Here is a 15,922-nt window from a genome sequence, read left to right as displayed (position 1 = left end):
TAATTCCTCAATAATCTCAATTCGTAAATCCCTACTGTTTATGGCACAGTCACAGCAGTACAATATGTAGAAGTAATAACTTCTGGTCATAGAAACAGTAGCATGCCACACAGCTAAGGAAACCATATGTGTCACCTAACCCAGTGAGCAAAAGCAATCAACCCACTCAGTGACTTCTGTGTAGAGACCAGGCTTTACCAGTATTTCTTCTTCACAAAATACTCTGAACACTTACGTATTGTTAATTATTTGAAATCTTTCACCCTTCTTAAATGAAAGGTCTTCCGTAGTTCTAGCTTCATAATCATATAAGGCCACAAATATAGTAACACCACCTATTGGAGAAAAAGAAATGACAAGGTAAATTATAAATACTAACAAAAAGTAAATAAAAAACAACAACAACAAAATGAAACAAAAAACCCTTAAGGGTCGTTTTCTTCTAAGTCTCCAAAATCTATTTTGTAGAAGTTTGGGGTTTGAGCAACTGATGTTTTCAAGTTTATAGAATATTCTTTAAAACATTCCATGAGACTACTTGTGCTCCACGAATTTTAAAATTCTATAAACCCACAGAAACATCCTTGGCTTGAAAACAGTAAAATTTCAAATCAATTCTTTGGCAGAAAACAACAACATCAAACCACTAAGGAGTAGTATAAACGATTGGCACTGACCTTTCTGATTTCTTATAAACAATGGGTGAATATTTTTGTTCATAAGACCAATTAATACTTAACTGCAATAATTCAATTTTAGTAAGATTAGTTATAACATGCTTATTGTTGGTTAGGTAACCATTGAGATGGTTCCAACTCCTAGTGACCCTATGCACAACAGAATGAAACATTGCCCTGTCCTGTGCCATGCTCACAATTGTTACGCTTGAGCCCATTGCTGCTGCCACTGTGCCAATCTATCTGGTTGGGGGGTGGGGGGTGGTGGTCTTCCTCTTTTGCGCTGACCTTCTACTTTACCAAGGATGAATCCTTCTCTAGGAACTGGTCCCTCCTGATAATATGCCCTAAGTATGAGAGACAAAGTCTCACCATCCTGGCTTCTGAGAAACATTCTGGCTGTACTTCTTGCAGCACGGATTTGTTTGTTCCTCTGACAGTCCATGGTATTTTTAAGATTCTTCTTCTACAACATAACTCAAATGCATCAATTATTCTATGGGCTTTCTTATTCATTGTCCAACTTTCACATTCATATAGATGAGGTACTGAAAATGCCAGGGCTTGGGTCAGGTACACCTTGTCCTCACACTGAATTCTTCGCTCTTGATCACTTTAAAGAGATCTTTTGCAGCAGATTTGCCTAATGCAATACCTCATTTGATTTCTTCACTGCTGCTTTCATGAGTGCTGATTATGGATCCAAGCAAAATTAAGTCTTTGACAACTTCAGTCTTTTCTCCATTTATCATAGTGTTATTTATTGGTCCAGTTAGGTGGATTTTTGTTTTCTTTATATGCTGCTTCTTTTTGTTGTTAAGTGCCGTCGAGTTGGTTCCGGCTCATAGCAACTCTGCATAGGGTTTCCAAGGAGCTTGAACCCAAGTTCAAACTGACCTTGTAGTCCTGCAAGTTAACCCACAACGCCACACCAGGGCTTGACAAAAGATAAAAATGACACATTTTTCTAAGAAATTACATACCATGGCTGAAATGTTATGTTCTTAAATGTTGTTGACTGGGTTCCAACTCATAGCAACCCCGGATAGGGTTTCTGAAGAGCTGTAGGTGGGTTTGAACCGCTGACCTTGCGGTTTGCAGTCCAGTCCTTATCCTACAGTGCCACATCAGAACTTTATGGCTGATATACAAACCATAAATATATCTTCCAAACAGAACTCTATGTCATATTTAGCATTATATACATATAGTTTAGAGATTAACACACTGAACAGCCAAATTATTATTTGTAAACAAAAGAAAAATAATAAGTTTTATACAATATGCATGGCACTTCAGTGTAAAAATTACTCAAGGCAGATTAAAAATCCCATAATGTATTGGGCATTCTTACTCTGAAAATGCATATATTCTACTCATTATAATTCCATTGAGTTGCTAAATCAATTCTTTGTTTTTAATATATCCACCAGTATGTTTTTTAAATGATAGAATAAAAGGCAGGTAAGTAAAATAAACTCATGAACTAATAAGTAAAAATGCTGTGAAATGAGAAAATAATATAAAACCTGACATCTTAAAATACAAAGTCACATAAAAATCAAAGATAGAAATGTAATCACATACATCATTAGCTCATTTATTTGGCCTCTCCTCTAAATTCCATAGCCATATACTTGAAAGTCTAATAAGCATTTAAAACTTATGAAGTACAAAAAATTTTCTCTTGTAACTTGTACTTAAGTATTCCCTACCTAAGCAAACTGCACGTACTACCATCCAATCAGTTGCTTAAGCCAAGTCCATTAGTAGGACTGTCTGTTTTACTTCTAAAACATCTTATTTATCTACTTTCCATTTCCATGCCACCACTTTAATCCAAAAGTCCTGTCATCAGTTGCTGTAACTACTGGGAGTATTGGCCTTCTAATCCCTAACAGTCTCCACACAGTTGCCAGGATTTTGTAAAAGGAAATTCAGTCATGCACATTCTGTGATTAAAACTCTTCAATAGCTTCTTTCTAGCTTTGAATAAAACTCAAACTTCTTACCAGAGTCTAAAAGGTCCCGAGTAATCCTGGACTTCTGCTAAACTCTAATCCCACACTATACAATTCTCCTTTCTGCTCACTATGGTCTACCCACTAGTCCTCAAAACGACCATGTCCACCTACCCCCCCGGAATTTTGCATGTATTTATTCCCTTTCTCTAGAATGCTCTTTTCCCAGCTCTGCACATGGGTAGACCATACTCATCAATCAAATCTGCTCAAATGATTTTTTTTTCTTTTTTCAAATGATTTTTTTCTTAAGTACCAGAGAAAGTTCTGGTCACCTAAAAGACCTCGGTCAATCATTCTGACTAGTTCTATCATAGCATTTAAGAATCATTAACCATCCAGTTTAGTTGGTTATTTGTTAACTGTTGCCAGACTCTCATTATTATGTAAACTCCATGAAGGCAGAAACCTTATTTGTCTTGTTTGTCCTCTCTATACCCGGCATATTGTTGGTGTTTACTGCTGATGAGAAGGTTCTGACCCATAGTGATCCTATATAGGGTTTCCAAGGAACAGCTGGTGAGTTGGAATTGCCGACCTTACGGTCGACTGCTTATCCTACAATGCCACACCTGGCACCTAAACATCCCATATATTTGTTGAAATAATAACGAACACCTGCAAATGGAGTGCTTTACATAAGTAAATTTAAGTATATCTGTGTCAACCTTAATTTTAACCATTTTGGATTACTATTTTTTCCCAAAAATATAATCCTGAAAATAACTGGAACTTTTGCTAATCACTGAAGAATATCATCATGGTCACTTTTCTGAGGTATTTGGAGTTAAACCACAAAAACAAACCCATAGCTTTACCATCAATTCCAACTCACAGCAACCCTACAGACAGAGCCGAACTTCTCCATAGGGCTCCCAAGGCTGTAATCTTTAGGGAAAAGAGCTCTGGTAGCATAGTGGTTATGAATCTGACTGTGAACCTCAAGCAGTTCGAAACTACCAGCTGTTCCATGGGAGAAAGATGAGGCTTTCTGCTTGCGTAAAGATTCACAGCCTCGGAACCCTGTACAGGGTTGCTATGAGTTGGAACTGACTCCACAGCACATAACTACCACCAATCTTTAGGGGAAGCAGACTGACGCATCTTTCTTCCACGGATCAGCTGGTGGATTGGAACTGCCAATCTTTCAGTTAGCAGCCAAACATTGAACTGCTTTACAGTGAGGGGATTATAAAGATCAAAGGGTTGATTTTATTCTTTACTCTTCTAACATAATCAGTGTCTGGCATTTCTCTGGCTACAGTTATTAGTGCAGGGGCGGGCAATCTAAAGGGATAATTTACTAGTCCATGCTTAGAAAAGAGATTACTCCTTTGTCCCCACTGGTTGTTAATAAGGACTCATAATGCTCAAGTTGATGGTGGTAGTGGTTTTGTTAAAAGATAAAGGGGACACTTCCAGGACTATAGGAGAGCAAAGGAAGGAACCCGAGTGTCTGCTGACATCACGGAGCTACTGCATCAAGAAATCCGTTTGCTCACCCCACATTGTTTAAGCTACTTGTGTTTAGTTTCTTGAAGGGAAAAGCATCCTGACAGGAGGCTCCTAACAAAAGAATGTGACTCTCTTGCTCTCTCTCTTTTTTAAAGGTTCTGAATCTACTTTTTTCATAATAGCATTTATCTCCAAGTAAGACTCACAGCTGTTCCTTCTTCCTGTTCTCTGAAACGATGTTATAAAATAATAAATGGAGTTTTGGACTAGGACATAAAATCTGGGCTCTCCTGTTCAGTATCTGTGACTCTGGGGGGAAATTCCTTTATATCCTCATTTTTTTTTTCTCTCTCTCTTTTTCAAATCAGTAGCATCTGATTGAAAAATTACATTATCATCATTACACTGACATTTAATGAACATTTATTAAGTAATTACAGGAGTCCTGGTGTGGCAATATCGGCTAATGCACTGGACGACAAGTTCAGTTTGAGCTACAAGGTAGCTGGTTCAAGCTCACCAGCTGCTCCTTGGAAATCCTATAGAGTTGCTGTGGGTTGGAACTGACTCAACGGCACTTAGCAATAACAATAACAAAGTAACTACTGTACTATTTAAATAGTGGATAACATTTTACAAACCTGAGAATTTGTAAGATTTTTAAGGGAATGGTACATGTTTTTAATGTTTATAACCCCAGTACCATTTTTAAGGGAATGGTACATGTTTTTAATGTTTATAACAGAAAAAAAAACCACATTTTTTTTGCTGTTGTTGAGTACTGCTAAGTCACACTATAGATGCTCAATAAACATTTGAATAATGAATCAGTGAAATAATGATATAACACAACACATAATCATCATCAGATTATCACCTAACTCCCCAGAATAGCAATGTACACAATAAGACTTTAATTTTTATGTTAGATTTCATATATAATTATTTTTAAAGTCCGCCAGAGTTAGTACTTTTTCTTAACGAGAGACAAATCTTATGTATGTATTGTTCAAGGTCAAATAATGGAACTGCGTATTTAGATCTCACCTGTTAAACTAGTAGGGTATGAACTTGGCACCACTGAGAATGAGGAAGATGTTCCTCCAAAAGGTGTCACACCTGAGGAGCCTCCAAAAGGTGTCATGGAAAGACTGCTAAAATTAACAGATGTCCCCTTTGCTGAAGACGATGGTGCCATAGAAGTGTGTTCTGTTCCATAGTGGCTGGCACTTGTACTGACAGGCTCTGTAGTGTTTTCAGTGCTGTATTTAATGACTGGACTTTTGTTCTCTTTACTTTTAACGCAGCCCATTATCAGATCTACAAAGGTGATAAGGTAAATATTTTGAGAAGCAGTTAAGATACAGGGTACTTAAAAAAAAATTCAGTTACAAAACAAACAAGCAAACAACAACAAAAAACTCAGTTCAAAAGTACACAAAGCAGTTTCCTCCACAAAAGCATCATTCATAAAATAAAACAAGCACACAAACAGAAAAGCTAGATGGCTATAAATGAAGTGTCTTCACTTTATATATACACACTTGAAAAACTGGCATTGAACTATCAATTCGTGGCCTGAAATTAAAGAATCAAACATGATTGCAAATAATGCCATTTCCTAAATTAAAAATCTCTCGTCCAGGTTAAATAAAGCAGGAAATTCTCCAAAGTAGCTCATTTTCATGTGTCTTTAAAAAAATGACCATTCTTGACAAGAAAATGTTTGCAGGAATGGACAGAACAAAATCTACTCCAACAGGGAAGCAGAGTGTAAGCGTGTGCCTCCAAGAGAGCAAGCATCCAATCCTAGATGAACCCACAGCACACAGACCTCTCACAGATGTATTGCCCACTTTCTTCTAAGCTTTACCTCATTACAGCAACGTCAAATGGAAAGAGATAAAAGAGCCTGGGACAGAGAAAGTTTATCAATTTTAGAGTCAAATTTGATATGGCTGGATCCCCTAAACAATCATGGTATGGTCGCTAATAATAGTGGGATATTATTAGAGGATTTACAAAGGAAGTAACAATATGCTCCCTTCCTTTAGCAGTGCGCTAGATTCTCCTGAGCAATAGCTCTTTAATGATATCCTGTTGTTGTCTGGCACACAGAGGAATAATCCTGCAAGAGGTAAACATCACTCTCCATCTAGGAAGGGCCAGGAACCAACATCAGCAAACAGAAGTGTCACAAAGGCTTGTCCTGGATGGAGTGGAGAGTTAGAATCATAAATGTCCAACCGACTAAGTTGCAATCTCCAGAAGCATATACTAATTAAGTCTTACAGCTAAAAAAAAACAAAAGAGCTATTTTTTTAAAAAAGCCTGAGTTTACAGACATGATATTCACCAACACAGTCATCCAGCTGAGAGTCTAGTAAGCAAAGACTGTGGCTCATGGTGATTTGTTCCCAGGAACATGCTCTGTCCAGAAGATGGTGCTGCCTGAGTAGAGTGAGTCAAAAAGTATTGCTACTAAGAGTCCAGTTCATACATGGATGGGTTTTATTCCAAACAAAATACATTTAAACATGTCTTTGTCATTAGAGTGGATGGCTGCAGATAAATTCTCTCATTAATAAATTTGTCTTAGTTTCATAGGGTGCCTTCAGAAAAAAAGTTCCAATCAGAACAGTGGTTTCTAAGGGGGTCTGCTGGCCCAGTTAAATTTAAGGCAGATTGGTCAGTTCAGGAAGTTATGGCAACTAGTTTGTTCAACAATCTAGTTGATAGATTTTCTCAAAGGATGCAAGATAATCACAAGGGCATATCATGAAGAAGTTTTCAGAAGTTTCAAACTGCATGGGTTAAAACAGGACAGGAAAGCTACAAAAAAATATTTTCCCTCTCCATTATCTCAATGCACCTGGCTCACTGTTTAAAGGTAGCCAGGACTGTCCTACTAGAGAATTTTATTGGGAAATCTTACTCTATTCAGAGTTCTTGCCCACTCAAGAGTTCTTTTTTTGTTCCCAAACTCTAAGAACATTGAAAAGGAACATGATTGAGGATGCCTTTGGACATGCTATAAATTGAAGAACTGAACTCTTCAGGGAAGCGTTAGAAAGATGGAAATACTATCTTCAGAAATGTATAGACCTGGACGAAGACATCAGCAAACAACAGCTTCACATTTGTTTATTTTTGCTAAATGTTTCCTTGAGTTTGTAGTAATACTTTTAAACTTATTCCTGTATTATCATTTCACCATGTAATCAATACAAACATTGTTAATGAGATATGATACATTCTTCTTTATTTTTGGTATTGAGTCTTAGAAATCCAGTGTGGGTTTTACTTACAACCTATCTCAAATTGGAGCAATACATTTTATGTGGTTACAGGCTCATAGCTATATGTGGCTAATGGCTTCCTTGCAGACAGCGTAGCTCATTATTTATTTATTTATTTTTAAATCAATAGGCAAGGGAGCAGTGGTAGTTCAGTGGTAAAACCCAGGTTGGATTCCTGGCTAATGTACCTCATGCACAACCACCTGTATGTCAGGGGAGGCCCATATGTTTCTGCAATGCTGAACAATGCTACAAGGTTTCAGCATAGCTACCACATAAGACAGACTACGAAGAAAGGCCTAATGATCTACCTCTGAAAAGTCAGCCAATGGAAAATCTTACAGACCAAAACAGTCCGATCCACAACTGATCATGGGGATGGCACATGGCCAGGTAGCACTTTGTTCCCCTATTCACTGTTGTTTAGTGCTATAGAGTCGGTTTGACTTATAGCAACCCTATATAGAATTTCCAAGGAGTGGCTGGTGGTTTGAACTGCCAACCTTGTAGTTCGCAGTCCAGTGCTTATCCTACAGTGCCACACTAGGAGTCCATTGTTGTTGTTAAATGCCATCGAGTTGGTTCTGACCCACAGTGACCCTATATAGGGTTTTCAAGGAGCAGCTGGTGAACTTGAACCGCAGGCCTCCTGGTTCTAGCGGACTTTGCAGTCCAGCTCATTAACCAACAGCACCACACCAGGATTCCATTAGCTGGAACCAATTCAAGTACAGCTAACAACATCAACAGACACACTTGTATACTAAGCACAAATCTCACCCTAGCATTTAAGGCCTCCCAAAATTTGGCCACAACCTATCTTTGTTCTCTATCTCCAATTTTCTCATATTTATGTTCTCAAAAAAACAACAACAAAAAACTCCTATTCTTCAAATACATATATGCTCAGAACTTTCTTATTTTTGTATTTTTCTCTCCTCGAATTGCTTTCATTTATAATACTTTCCCTACCTCTTTACCTGCTAAAATCCTATCTACTCATCACAAACATCACTTTTTCATTTAAGTCTTCCCTATAATTGGTAAATATATTTTATGTTAAAACCTCTAAAGTATTTTTTGGAAAATTTTCACCTTATTTCATTTGGTAGTTTTGTTTTTTGAGTCCTAGTGTGGTGCTGTTGTTTGTTACTCTGGCCTGCTGCGTCTTCTTGGTGGGGTTGTTGGTTTTTTCTGCTCATCTGCTGCTTGTTGGACCTCTTCTGGGTGGTTGTTGTTTGTTGGTGCTTTGTTGGCATTTTTTAACAACAATTCCTAAGGAGCCCTAGTGGCATAATGGGTTATGTGCTGGGCTGTTAATGGTATGATCAGCAGTTCGAATCTACCAGCCACTCCACAGGAGAAAAGTGAGGCTTTCTGCTCGCCCAAAACCTATATAGGGTTTCTGAGGCTTTAAATTTTCACAGGAGCAGAAAGCTTCTTCTTTGTCCCACAGAGTGGCTGGCAGACTCAAACCACAGACCCTGTGTCACAGTCTAGTGCTTATCATATGGAGCCATTGCACTCCCTAAATTAAATATACAATAGGCAGTTACTTCTGAAAGGATAAGAAGAAAATAAAGGCAAATTAGGAGTCCCGGTGTGGTGCTGTGGGATGATACACTCGACTGCGAGGTCGTTTTAAACTGCAAGGTCAGCAGTTCAAATTCACCAGCCCCCTCCTTGGAAACCCTACACAACAGGGACCTTATGAGTCAGAACCAACTGGACGGCACTTAACAACAATAAAGGTAACTTATTTCATAGTCATGGGTTGGAGGAAGTCTTTTCAAGCACGATGTAAAAGTAGAAGCATTAAAGAAAAGACTAACAGGTTTGACTAGATAACTTCCAAAGTGTTTTTGTCCTTTAACCTTCCAGGAGTCAGGTTATATGAAGTTACAGGTACGACAAATACAGAAAATATCTTTTAATTCATTAGTACTCTAACTTGTTCTCTCCACACAAACATAAATATGCACATATAAATATTGGTTGACGTTCTTAATATAGACAACTTTTACACATGGGAGGAAAAGTCCCAGACAAAAACAGGAAAACATTAAAATGCAATTTACACAAAAAATAAAAAAAGCGAATTGACATCTGAAAATTTGTTCAACCTTCCCAGTGTTCTAATAAATACAACCTTGTCCTCCAAGTATCATTTCAACATGTAGGTTAGAGTCCCTGGCAACCTCAGTTGTTGTTGTTATGTGCTGTGGAGTCGTTTCCGACTCACAGCGACCCTGTACAGGGTTTCCGAAGCTGTAAATCTTTACGGAAGCAGAAAGCCTCATCTTTCTCCCGCGGAGCAGCTGGTAGTTTCAAACTGCCGACCTTGAGGTTAGTAGCCTGATTCGTAACCACTACGCTACCAGAGCTCCTTGGCAACCTCAGTAGGGTTGTCTATTTACTGAGATACCATGGAGATTTTCTTATAACTGTAATGCTTCCATGCATCAATTTCTCACTATACTGTTGTACCAACAGTAAAATTCACCCTTATTGTAAGTGTACAGGCCCACACATTTTGACAAATGCATACGTTGTGTAACCATCTCAATGAAGACAAGAATAATTTAATCACTCCAAATATTCACTTTTGCCCTTTTGTAGTTAAGCTTTCAACCCCAGACAGTATTGATCTGTTCTCTGTTCTTACAGTTTTGTCTTTTCCAGGTACTGTATATAGACATTGGTTGCTTGGTGTCCATAATATATTCTGTGAAATAAAATATTATGTGATTTGGATGTCATATGAACAACCTGTTATGTACAGGTATGCCCTGGACTATGAAAGAGTTCCAATCCAAAGTCTGCCTTTAAGTTGAATTTCTACATAAGGCAAAACAGATAGTACACCTTAGACACCTTAGAAACTCAGATGTCTGCCATAGCATATGTTGTTGTTGCTAGTTGTCATAAAGTTGGTACCAACTCATAGAGAACAAAACACTGCCCGGTCCTGCACCATCCTCACAATCGTTGCCACACTTGAACCCATTGTTGCTGCCATGTGCCAATTCATCTTATTGGGGGTCTTCCTCTTTTTCACTGACCCTCCAATTTACTAAACATGATGTCTTTCTCCAGGGACTGGTCCCTCCTGATAATATGCCCAAAGTGTGAGAGACGAAGTGTGGCCATCCTGGCTTCAAAGAAGCATTCTGGCTGTACTTAATTGAACACTGAATTGTTTGTTCTTTTAGCAGTCTGTGGTACTTTTAATATTCTCCTCCAACACCGTAACTCAAATGCATCAATTCTTCTATGGTCTTCCTTATTCACTGAACAACTTTCACATGCATATGACGTTACTAAAAATGCCAAGGCTTGGGTCAGGGGCACTTTAGTGTTCAAACTGACATCTCTGTTCTTCTGGATACACCATCTGATTTCTAGACTGCTAATTTCATGAGTGTTCAGATGGTTGATCCAAGCAAAATGAAGTCTCCGGCAACTTCATTCTTTTCTCCATTTATCTTGATGTTATTTATTGGCCCAGTGATGAGGATTTTAGTTTTCTTTACACTGAGGTGCAACCCATCCTGAAGACTGTGGTCTTTGATCTTCATCAGTAAGTATGTGAAGTCCTCTCTGCTTTCAGCAAACAAGGATGTATCATCTGAATACCATAGGTTGTTTATGAGTCCTCCTCTAATCCTGATGCCACGTTCTTCATATAACTCAGCTTTTCAAATTATTTGCTCAGATTGAGTTAAGTATGGTAAAAGATTATAACCCTGGCACATACCTTTCCTGATTTTAAACCATTCAATGTCCCCTTGTTCTGTTTTAATGATTGCCTCTTGGTCTATGTACAGGTTCCTCATGAGCACAATTAAATGTTCCAGAGCACTCATTCTCCTCCATGTTATTCATAGCTTCTCATCATTCACACAGTCAAAAGTCTTTGCATAATCAATAAAAAACAGCTAAATTTCTTTCTGGTAGTCTCTGTTTTCAGCCAAGACCAATCTGACAGCAGCAGCGATAGTGCTCATTCCATATCCTTGGCTGAAACTGGCTCAAACTTCTGGCAGTTCGCTATCAATGTACTGCTGCAGCTGTATTTGACTTATCCTCATGAAAATTGAGGTTGCATGTGATATTAATGATACTGTCTAATGATTTCCACATTCCACTGGGTCACTTCTCTTTGGATTGGGTGCAAATATGTATCTCTTCCTCAATCACAGCTGGCCAACTAGCTGTCTTCCAAATTTCTTGGCATAGATGAATGAGTACCTCCAGTGCTGCATCACTTTGTTTAAAGATTTCAATTTGTTTGTACTGCATCTATTCCTGGAGCCTTGTTCTTTGCCAATGCCTTCAGTGCCCCTTCTTCCTTCAGTATCATGGGCTCTTGATCGTATGCTAGCTCTTGAAATGGTTGAATAGCAACCACTTCTATTTGGTAAAGTGACTGTGTAGTCCTTCTTTCTTTTTTTAAATTTTAAGCTTAATTTACTCTCAAGTTGTACGTTTTTATTTCTTGAGGGGTATCTTTTTCTTCTGTGCAACCTCCTCTTCTGGTTTAGGAATAATTAGTTCCTTTTCAGTGAGGACCATGTCAATGCAGCATGCAGAGCTCAAGGAAGGGTTGATTAGACCATGAGTTCTGTAAGTTTGGTGGCACATCTTGGGGGCTTTGTTGACCTGGATGTGCTCAATGTCCTGAGAATCTACATCTAAATCCTCAATTAAGTCCATCATTGCTCTTTGCATTTTCAAGCATGTACAGCAAAAATTCAGCACTCTTTTTGGAACATCAACCCTGTTTCTAACCTCACTGTTTGGCCTGTGTGCACCTACCAATGCTACCATTGTGACATTGGAATGGCACATATTGCTTCTACAAAGTGATATCTTTCAGATACTTGGTGGCTTTTCAGATGTATACTCCTGATGGCCTGGGCAGTTCCACGGTGTTCTTAAAATAGACCTGGAGTTTTGAACCTCTTGATTCACATGATTTTGTGGGGTTTTCTGAGTCAAATGAGTAGCGAACCATTTTGCAAGATTACCTCAGACCATTTATGGGAAAAGCTCCTTCCATCTTCTTAGATGCTTTCTGCATCATTTAATATTTTGCCCACTGTTGTTAAGTGCCGATGCATCGGTTCCAACCTACAGTGACCCTGTACAGGGTTTCCAAGGAGTGGCTGGTAAGCTTCAACTGCCAACCTTGCAGTTCAAACCAATGTTGCAGTCCAGTACATTAACCCACAGTGCCACACCCATAGAATCCTTCAATGTTGCAAGTCGAGGCTTGAATGTTTTCTTCAGTTCCCTCAGCTTGAGAAATGCTGTACCTTTTTATGCATAAAAAGCACTGAAGAAACACTTCCAGATATATTAAACATATTCATAGTAGTAATGCAGTAACAATAACAACAACAACGTTTTGATGTTTGTTACAAAGTAATGTCTGCATGTTATTCCTAACTATTTTACATACTTCAAATTTTTACTACATTTGAGGCTTTGCAGGGTTGGGACCATGGACGTAGATGGAGTCAGACATTACTTGAGCACACATTAAGTGGCACACGACTAATTGGAGCCATCCAGTATTAAACGCTTTGGGTCTGGCTTCTTTCATTTAATATAATGCATCTGAGATCCAGCTATGTTCCTGTGAATATCAGTAGAGTCTATTTCTTTGTATTACTGTGTAGCAGTATTCCAGTATATGCAAATAACACAGCTTTTTTTTTTAATCATTTTCCAGTTGAGAGACATTTGGGTTGGTTCCACTTTTTGAAATCACAAATGGAGCTACTATGAAGATACATATTCAGGTTTTTCTGTAAATGAAGTTTTCATTTCATTTGAGTAAATGTCTAGGAACAAAACTATTGGATTGCATAAACTCACAAAAACAAAACAAAACAAAGCCCATTGTCACTGAGTTGATTCCAACTCAGACACCTTATAGGGAGAGTACACCTGTTCCATAGGGTTTTCAAGTGTTTAAATCATTATAGGGGCAAGCCAGCTCATCTTTGTCCCACGAAGCATCTGCTGGGTTTGAACCAATGACCTGGAGTGAGCACTCCAACACTTAGCCCACTGTGTCACATGTCTAACTTTATAAGAAACTAGCAAATTTTTCTAAAGTAACTTCAATATTTTGTATTTCTGTCATCACATCGAGTGTTCCAGTTGTTCTGCATCCTCATCAACACTTAATGATAATATTGCTTTTAGTCATTCTAACAGGTGTAAAGTGGTATCTCCCTGTGCTTTTTATTTAATTTACATAAAACTTAACATTCTACAATATAATTTTCTGTGCAATAAATCATTTCATTATCAGCCTCATCCATTTGAATTTGCCTAAACTTATTTCCTACCACTTCTCTGTCAGTTAGCCACACTGTGGTGGCTTGCGTGTTGCTATAATTCTGGAAGCTATGTTACTGGTACTTGAAATACCAGTAGGGTCACCCATGGTGGACAGATTTCAGATGAGCTTCCAGACTAAAACAGACTAGGAAGAAGGAGAAACAGATTAGTTCTGAATATCCAGTCACTGAAAACTTGTGAACCGCAATGGAAAACTGTCAGCACCAGAATACTTATATTTAAATATTAAGAAGAGTACAAGAATGTTATAAGATATTGTGCCAGAAAATGAGCCCTTAAAGTTGGAAGGTACTTAAAATACAACTGAAGAAAAGTTGCCTCCCCAAAGTAGAGCTGACTGGGATGACACAAATGGAATAAAGCTTTCGGGAACTTCATTTGCTGATAAGCACAAATCAAAATGATGAGAAATAATTGTAAAAATCCATTAATAAATGGAACTTGGAATGTACAAAGTATGAATCTAGGGAAACTGGAAATTGTCCAAAAGGAAATAGAACACGTAAACATCATTGTCCCAGGCTTCAGTGAGGTAATTGGACTGGTATTGGTAATTTAGATCTGACAACCACATGGCTTACTACGCCAGGAATGACGAACTGAAGAGGAATGGTGTTACATTAATCATCAAAAAGAACATTTCTTTAAGTACAACGCTGTCCATGGTAGGGTAATATCCATACGCCTACAGAAACACCAGTTAATACAACTATTATTCAAATTTACGAACCAACCACTAAAGCCAGTGATGATGACATTGAAGAATTCTACCAAATTCTTCAGTCTGAAATTGATCAAGCATGCAATCAAGATGTATTGATAATTACTGGTGATTGGAATGCAAAGAATGGAAACAAAGAGGAAGGCTCAGTCACTGGAAAATATGGCACTGGTGACAGAAACTATGCTGGAGATTCCATTATAGAATTTTGCAAGACAAAGGACTTCTTCATTGTAAATACCTTTATTAAACACAACATATAAGACAACTATACACATGGACATCACCAGATGGAATACAAAGAAATCAAATTGAATACATATGTGAAAAGAGATGGTGGAAAAGCTCCTCCTCATCAACCAAAACAAGAACAGGGGTAGATTGTGGAACACACCATCAATTGCTCATATGCAAGGTCATGCTGTAGCTGAAGAAAATTAAAATAAGTCCACAAGAGGCAAAATAGGATGAACAGATCCCACCTGAATTTAGAGATTATCTCAAGAATAGATTTGATGAATTAAGATACTAAAGACTGAAGAGCAGAAGAGTTGTGGGATGATATCAAGAATATCATACAGGAAAAAAGCAAAAGGTCATTAAAAAGACAAGAAAGAAGAAAAAGACCAAAATGGGTGTCAGAAGAGACTATGAAATTTGTTCTCCAGCGTTGAGATGGTAAAGCAAATAGTAGAACTGAAGAGGTATAAAACAACAGAAGAGAAGAGTTAAAAGGGCAGCTCGAGAAGAAAAAGTCAAATATAATGAAATGTGTGCAAGGATCTGCAGTTAGAAAACCCAAAGGGAAAAACACGCTCAGTATTTCCCAAGCTGAGAGAACTGACAAAAATTCAAGCCTCGGCTTGCAACAGTGAAGGTGTGGCACTATACGTTAATAAACTAGACTGCAAAGTCAGTTTGAACCATTAGGTTGGTGGTTTGAGCTCACCAGCCACTATCTGGAAACCCTATACAGGGGTAGTATGAGTCAGAACCTACTTGATAGCACTGAACAACAACAAATGGACAAAATATTGAATCATGCAGAAAACATCAAAAGATGATGGAAGGAATACAGTCACTGTACCAAAATAAATGCTCAATGCTCAAACACTGCAAGAGGCAGCATATGATTAAGAGCTAAAGATACTAAAGGAAGAAATCCAAGGTGCACTAAAGGCACTGGCAAAGAACAAGGCTCCAGGAAGTGAGGGAATACAAACTGAAATCTTTCAAAACACTGATGCAGCACTGGAGGCACTCACTCATCTATGCCAGGAAATCTGGTTGACATCTACCTGGCCAACTGATTTGAAGAGATCCATATTTGTGCCCATTCCAAAACACTGTGACCCAATGGAATGTGGAAATCAG

General features: G+C 38.2%; 1 protein-coding gene and 1 pseudogene across 1 annotated transcript in view; both read right to left on the bottom strand.

The window, feature by feature from the left end:
• YES1 (v-yes-1 Yamaguchi sarcoma viral oncogene homolog 1) overlaps nt 1-5,465 on the bottom strand; it is a 68,733-nt gene extending 63,268 nt beyond the window's left edge. Inside the window, exons 1-2 of the mRNA XM_006867279.1 lie at nt 5,201-5,465; nt 236-335 (exon numbers count right to left, since the gene is read on the bottom strand). Coding sequence (XP_006867341.1) covers nt 236-335; nt 5,201-5,465 — 365 coding nt within the window. The remainder of the gene's footprint in view (nt 1-235; nt 336-5,200) is intronic.
• Nucleotides 5,466-11,943: 6,478 nt separating this feature from the next.
• Nucleotides 11,944-12,469, bottom strand: LOC102813176 (annotated as a pseudogene).
• Nucleotides 12,470-15,922: the final 3,453 nt, after the last annotated feature.

The sequence above is a fragment of the Chrysochloris asiatica genome, unplaced genomic scaffold (assembly GCF_000296735.1).
Source record: "Chrysochloris asiatica unplaced genomic scaffold, ChrAsi1.0 scaffold00103, whole genome shotgun sequence".
NCBI lineage: Eukaryota > Metazoa > Chordata > Mammalia > Afrosoricida > Chrysochloridae > Chrysochloris > Chrysochloris asiatica.
Note: the sequence above shows the minus strand (reverse complement) of the source record. Positions and strands in the feature narration are given on the sequence as shown.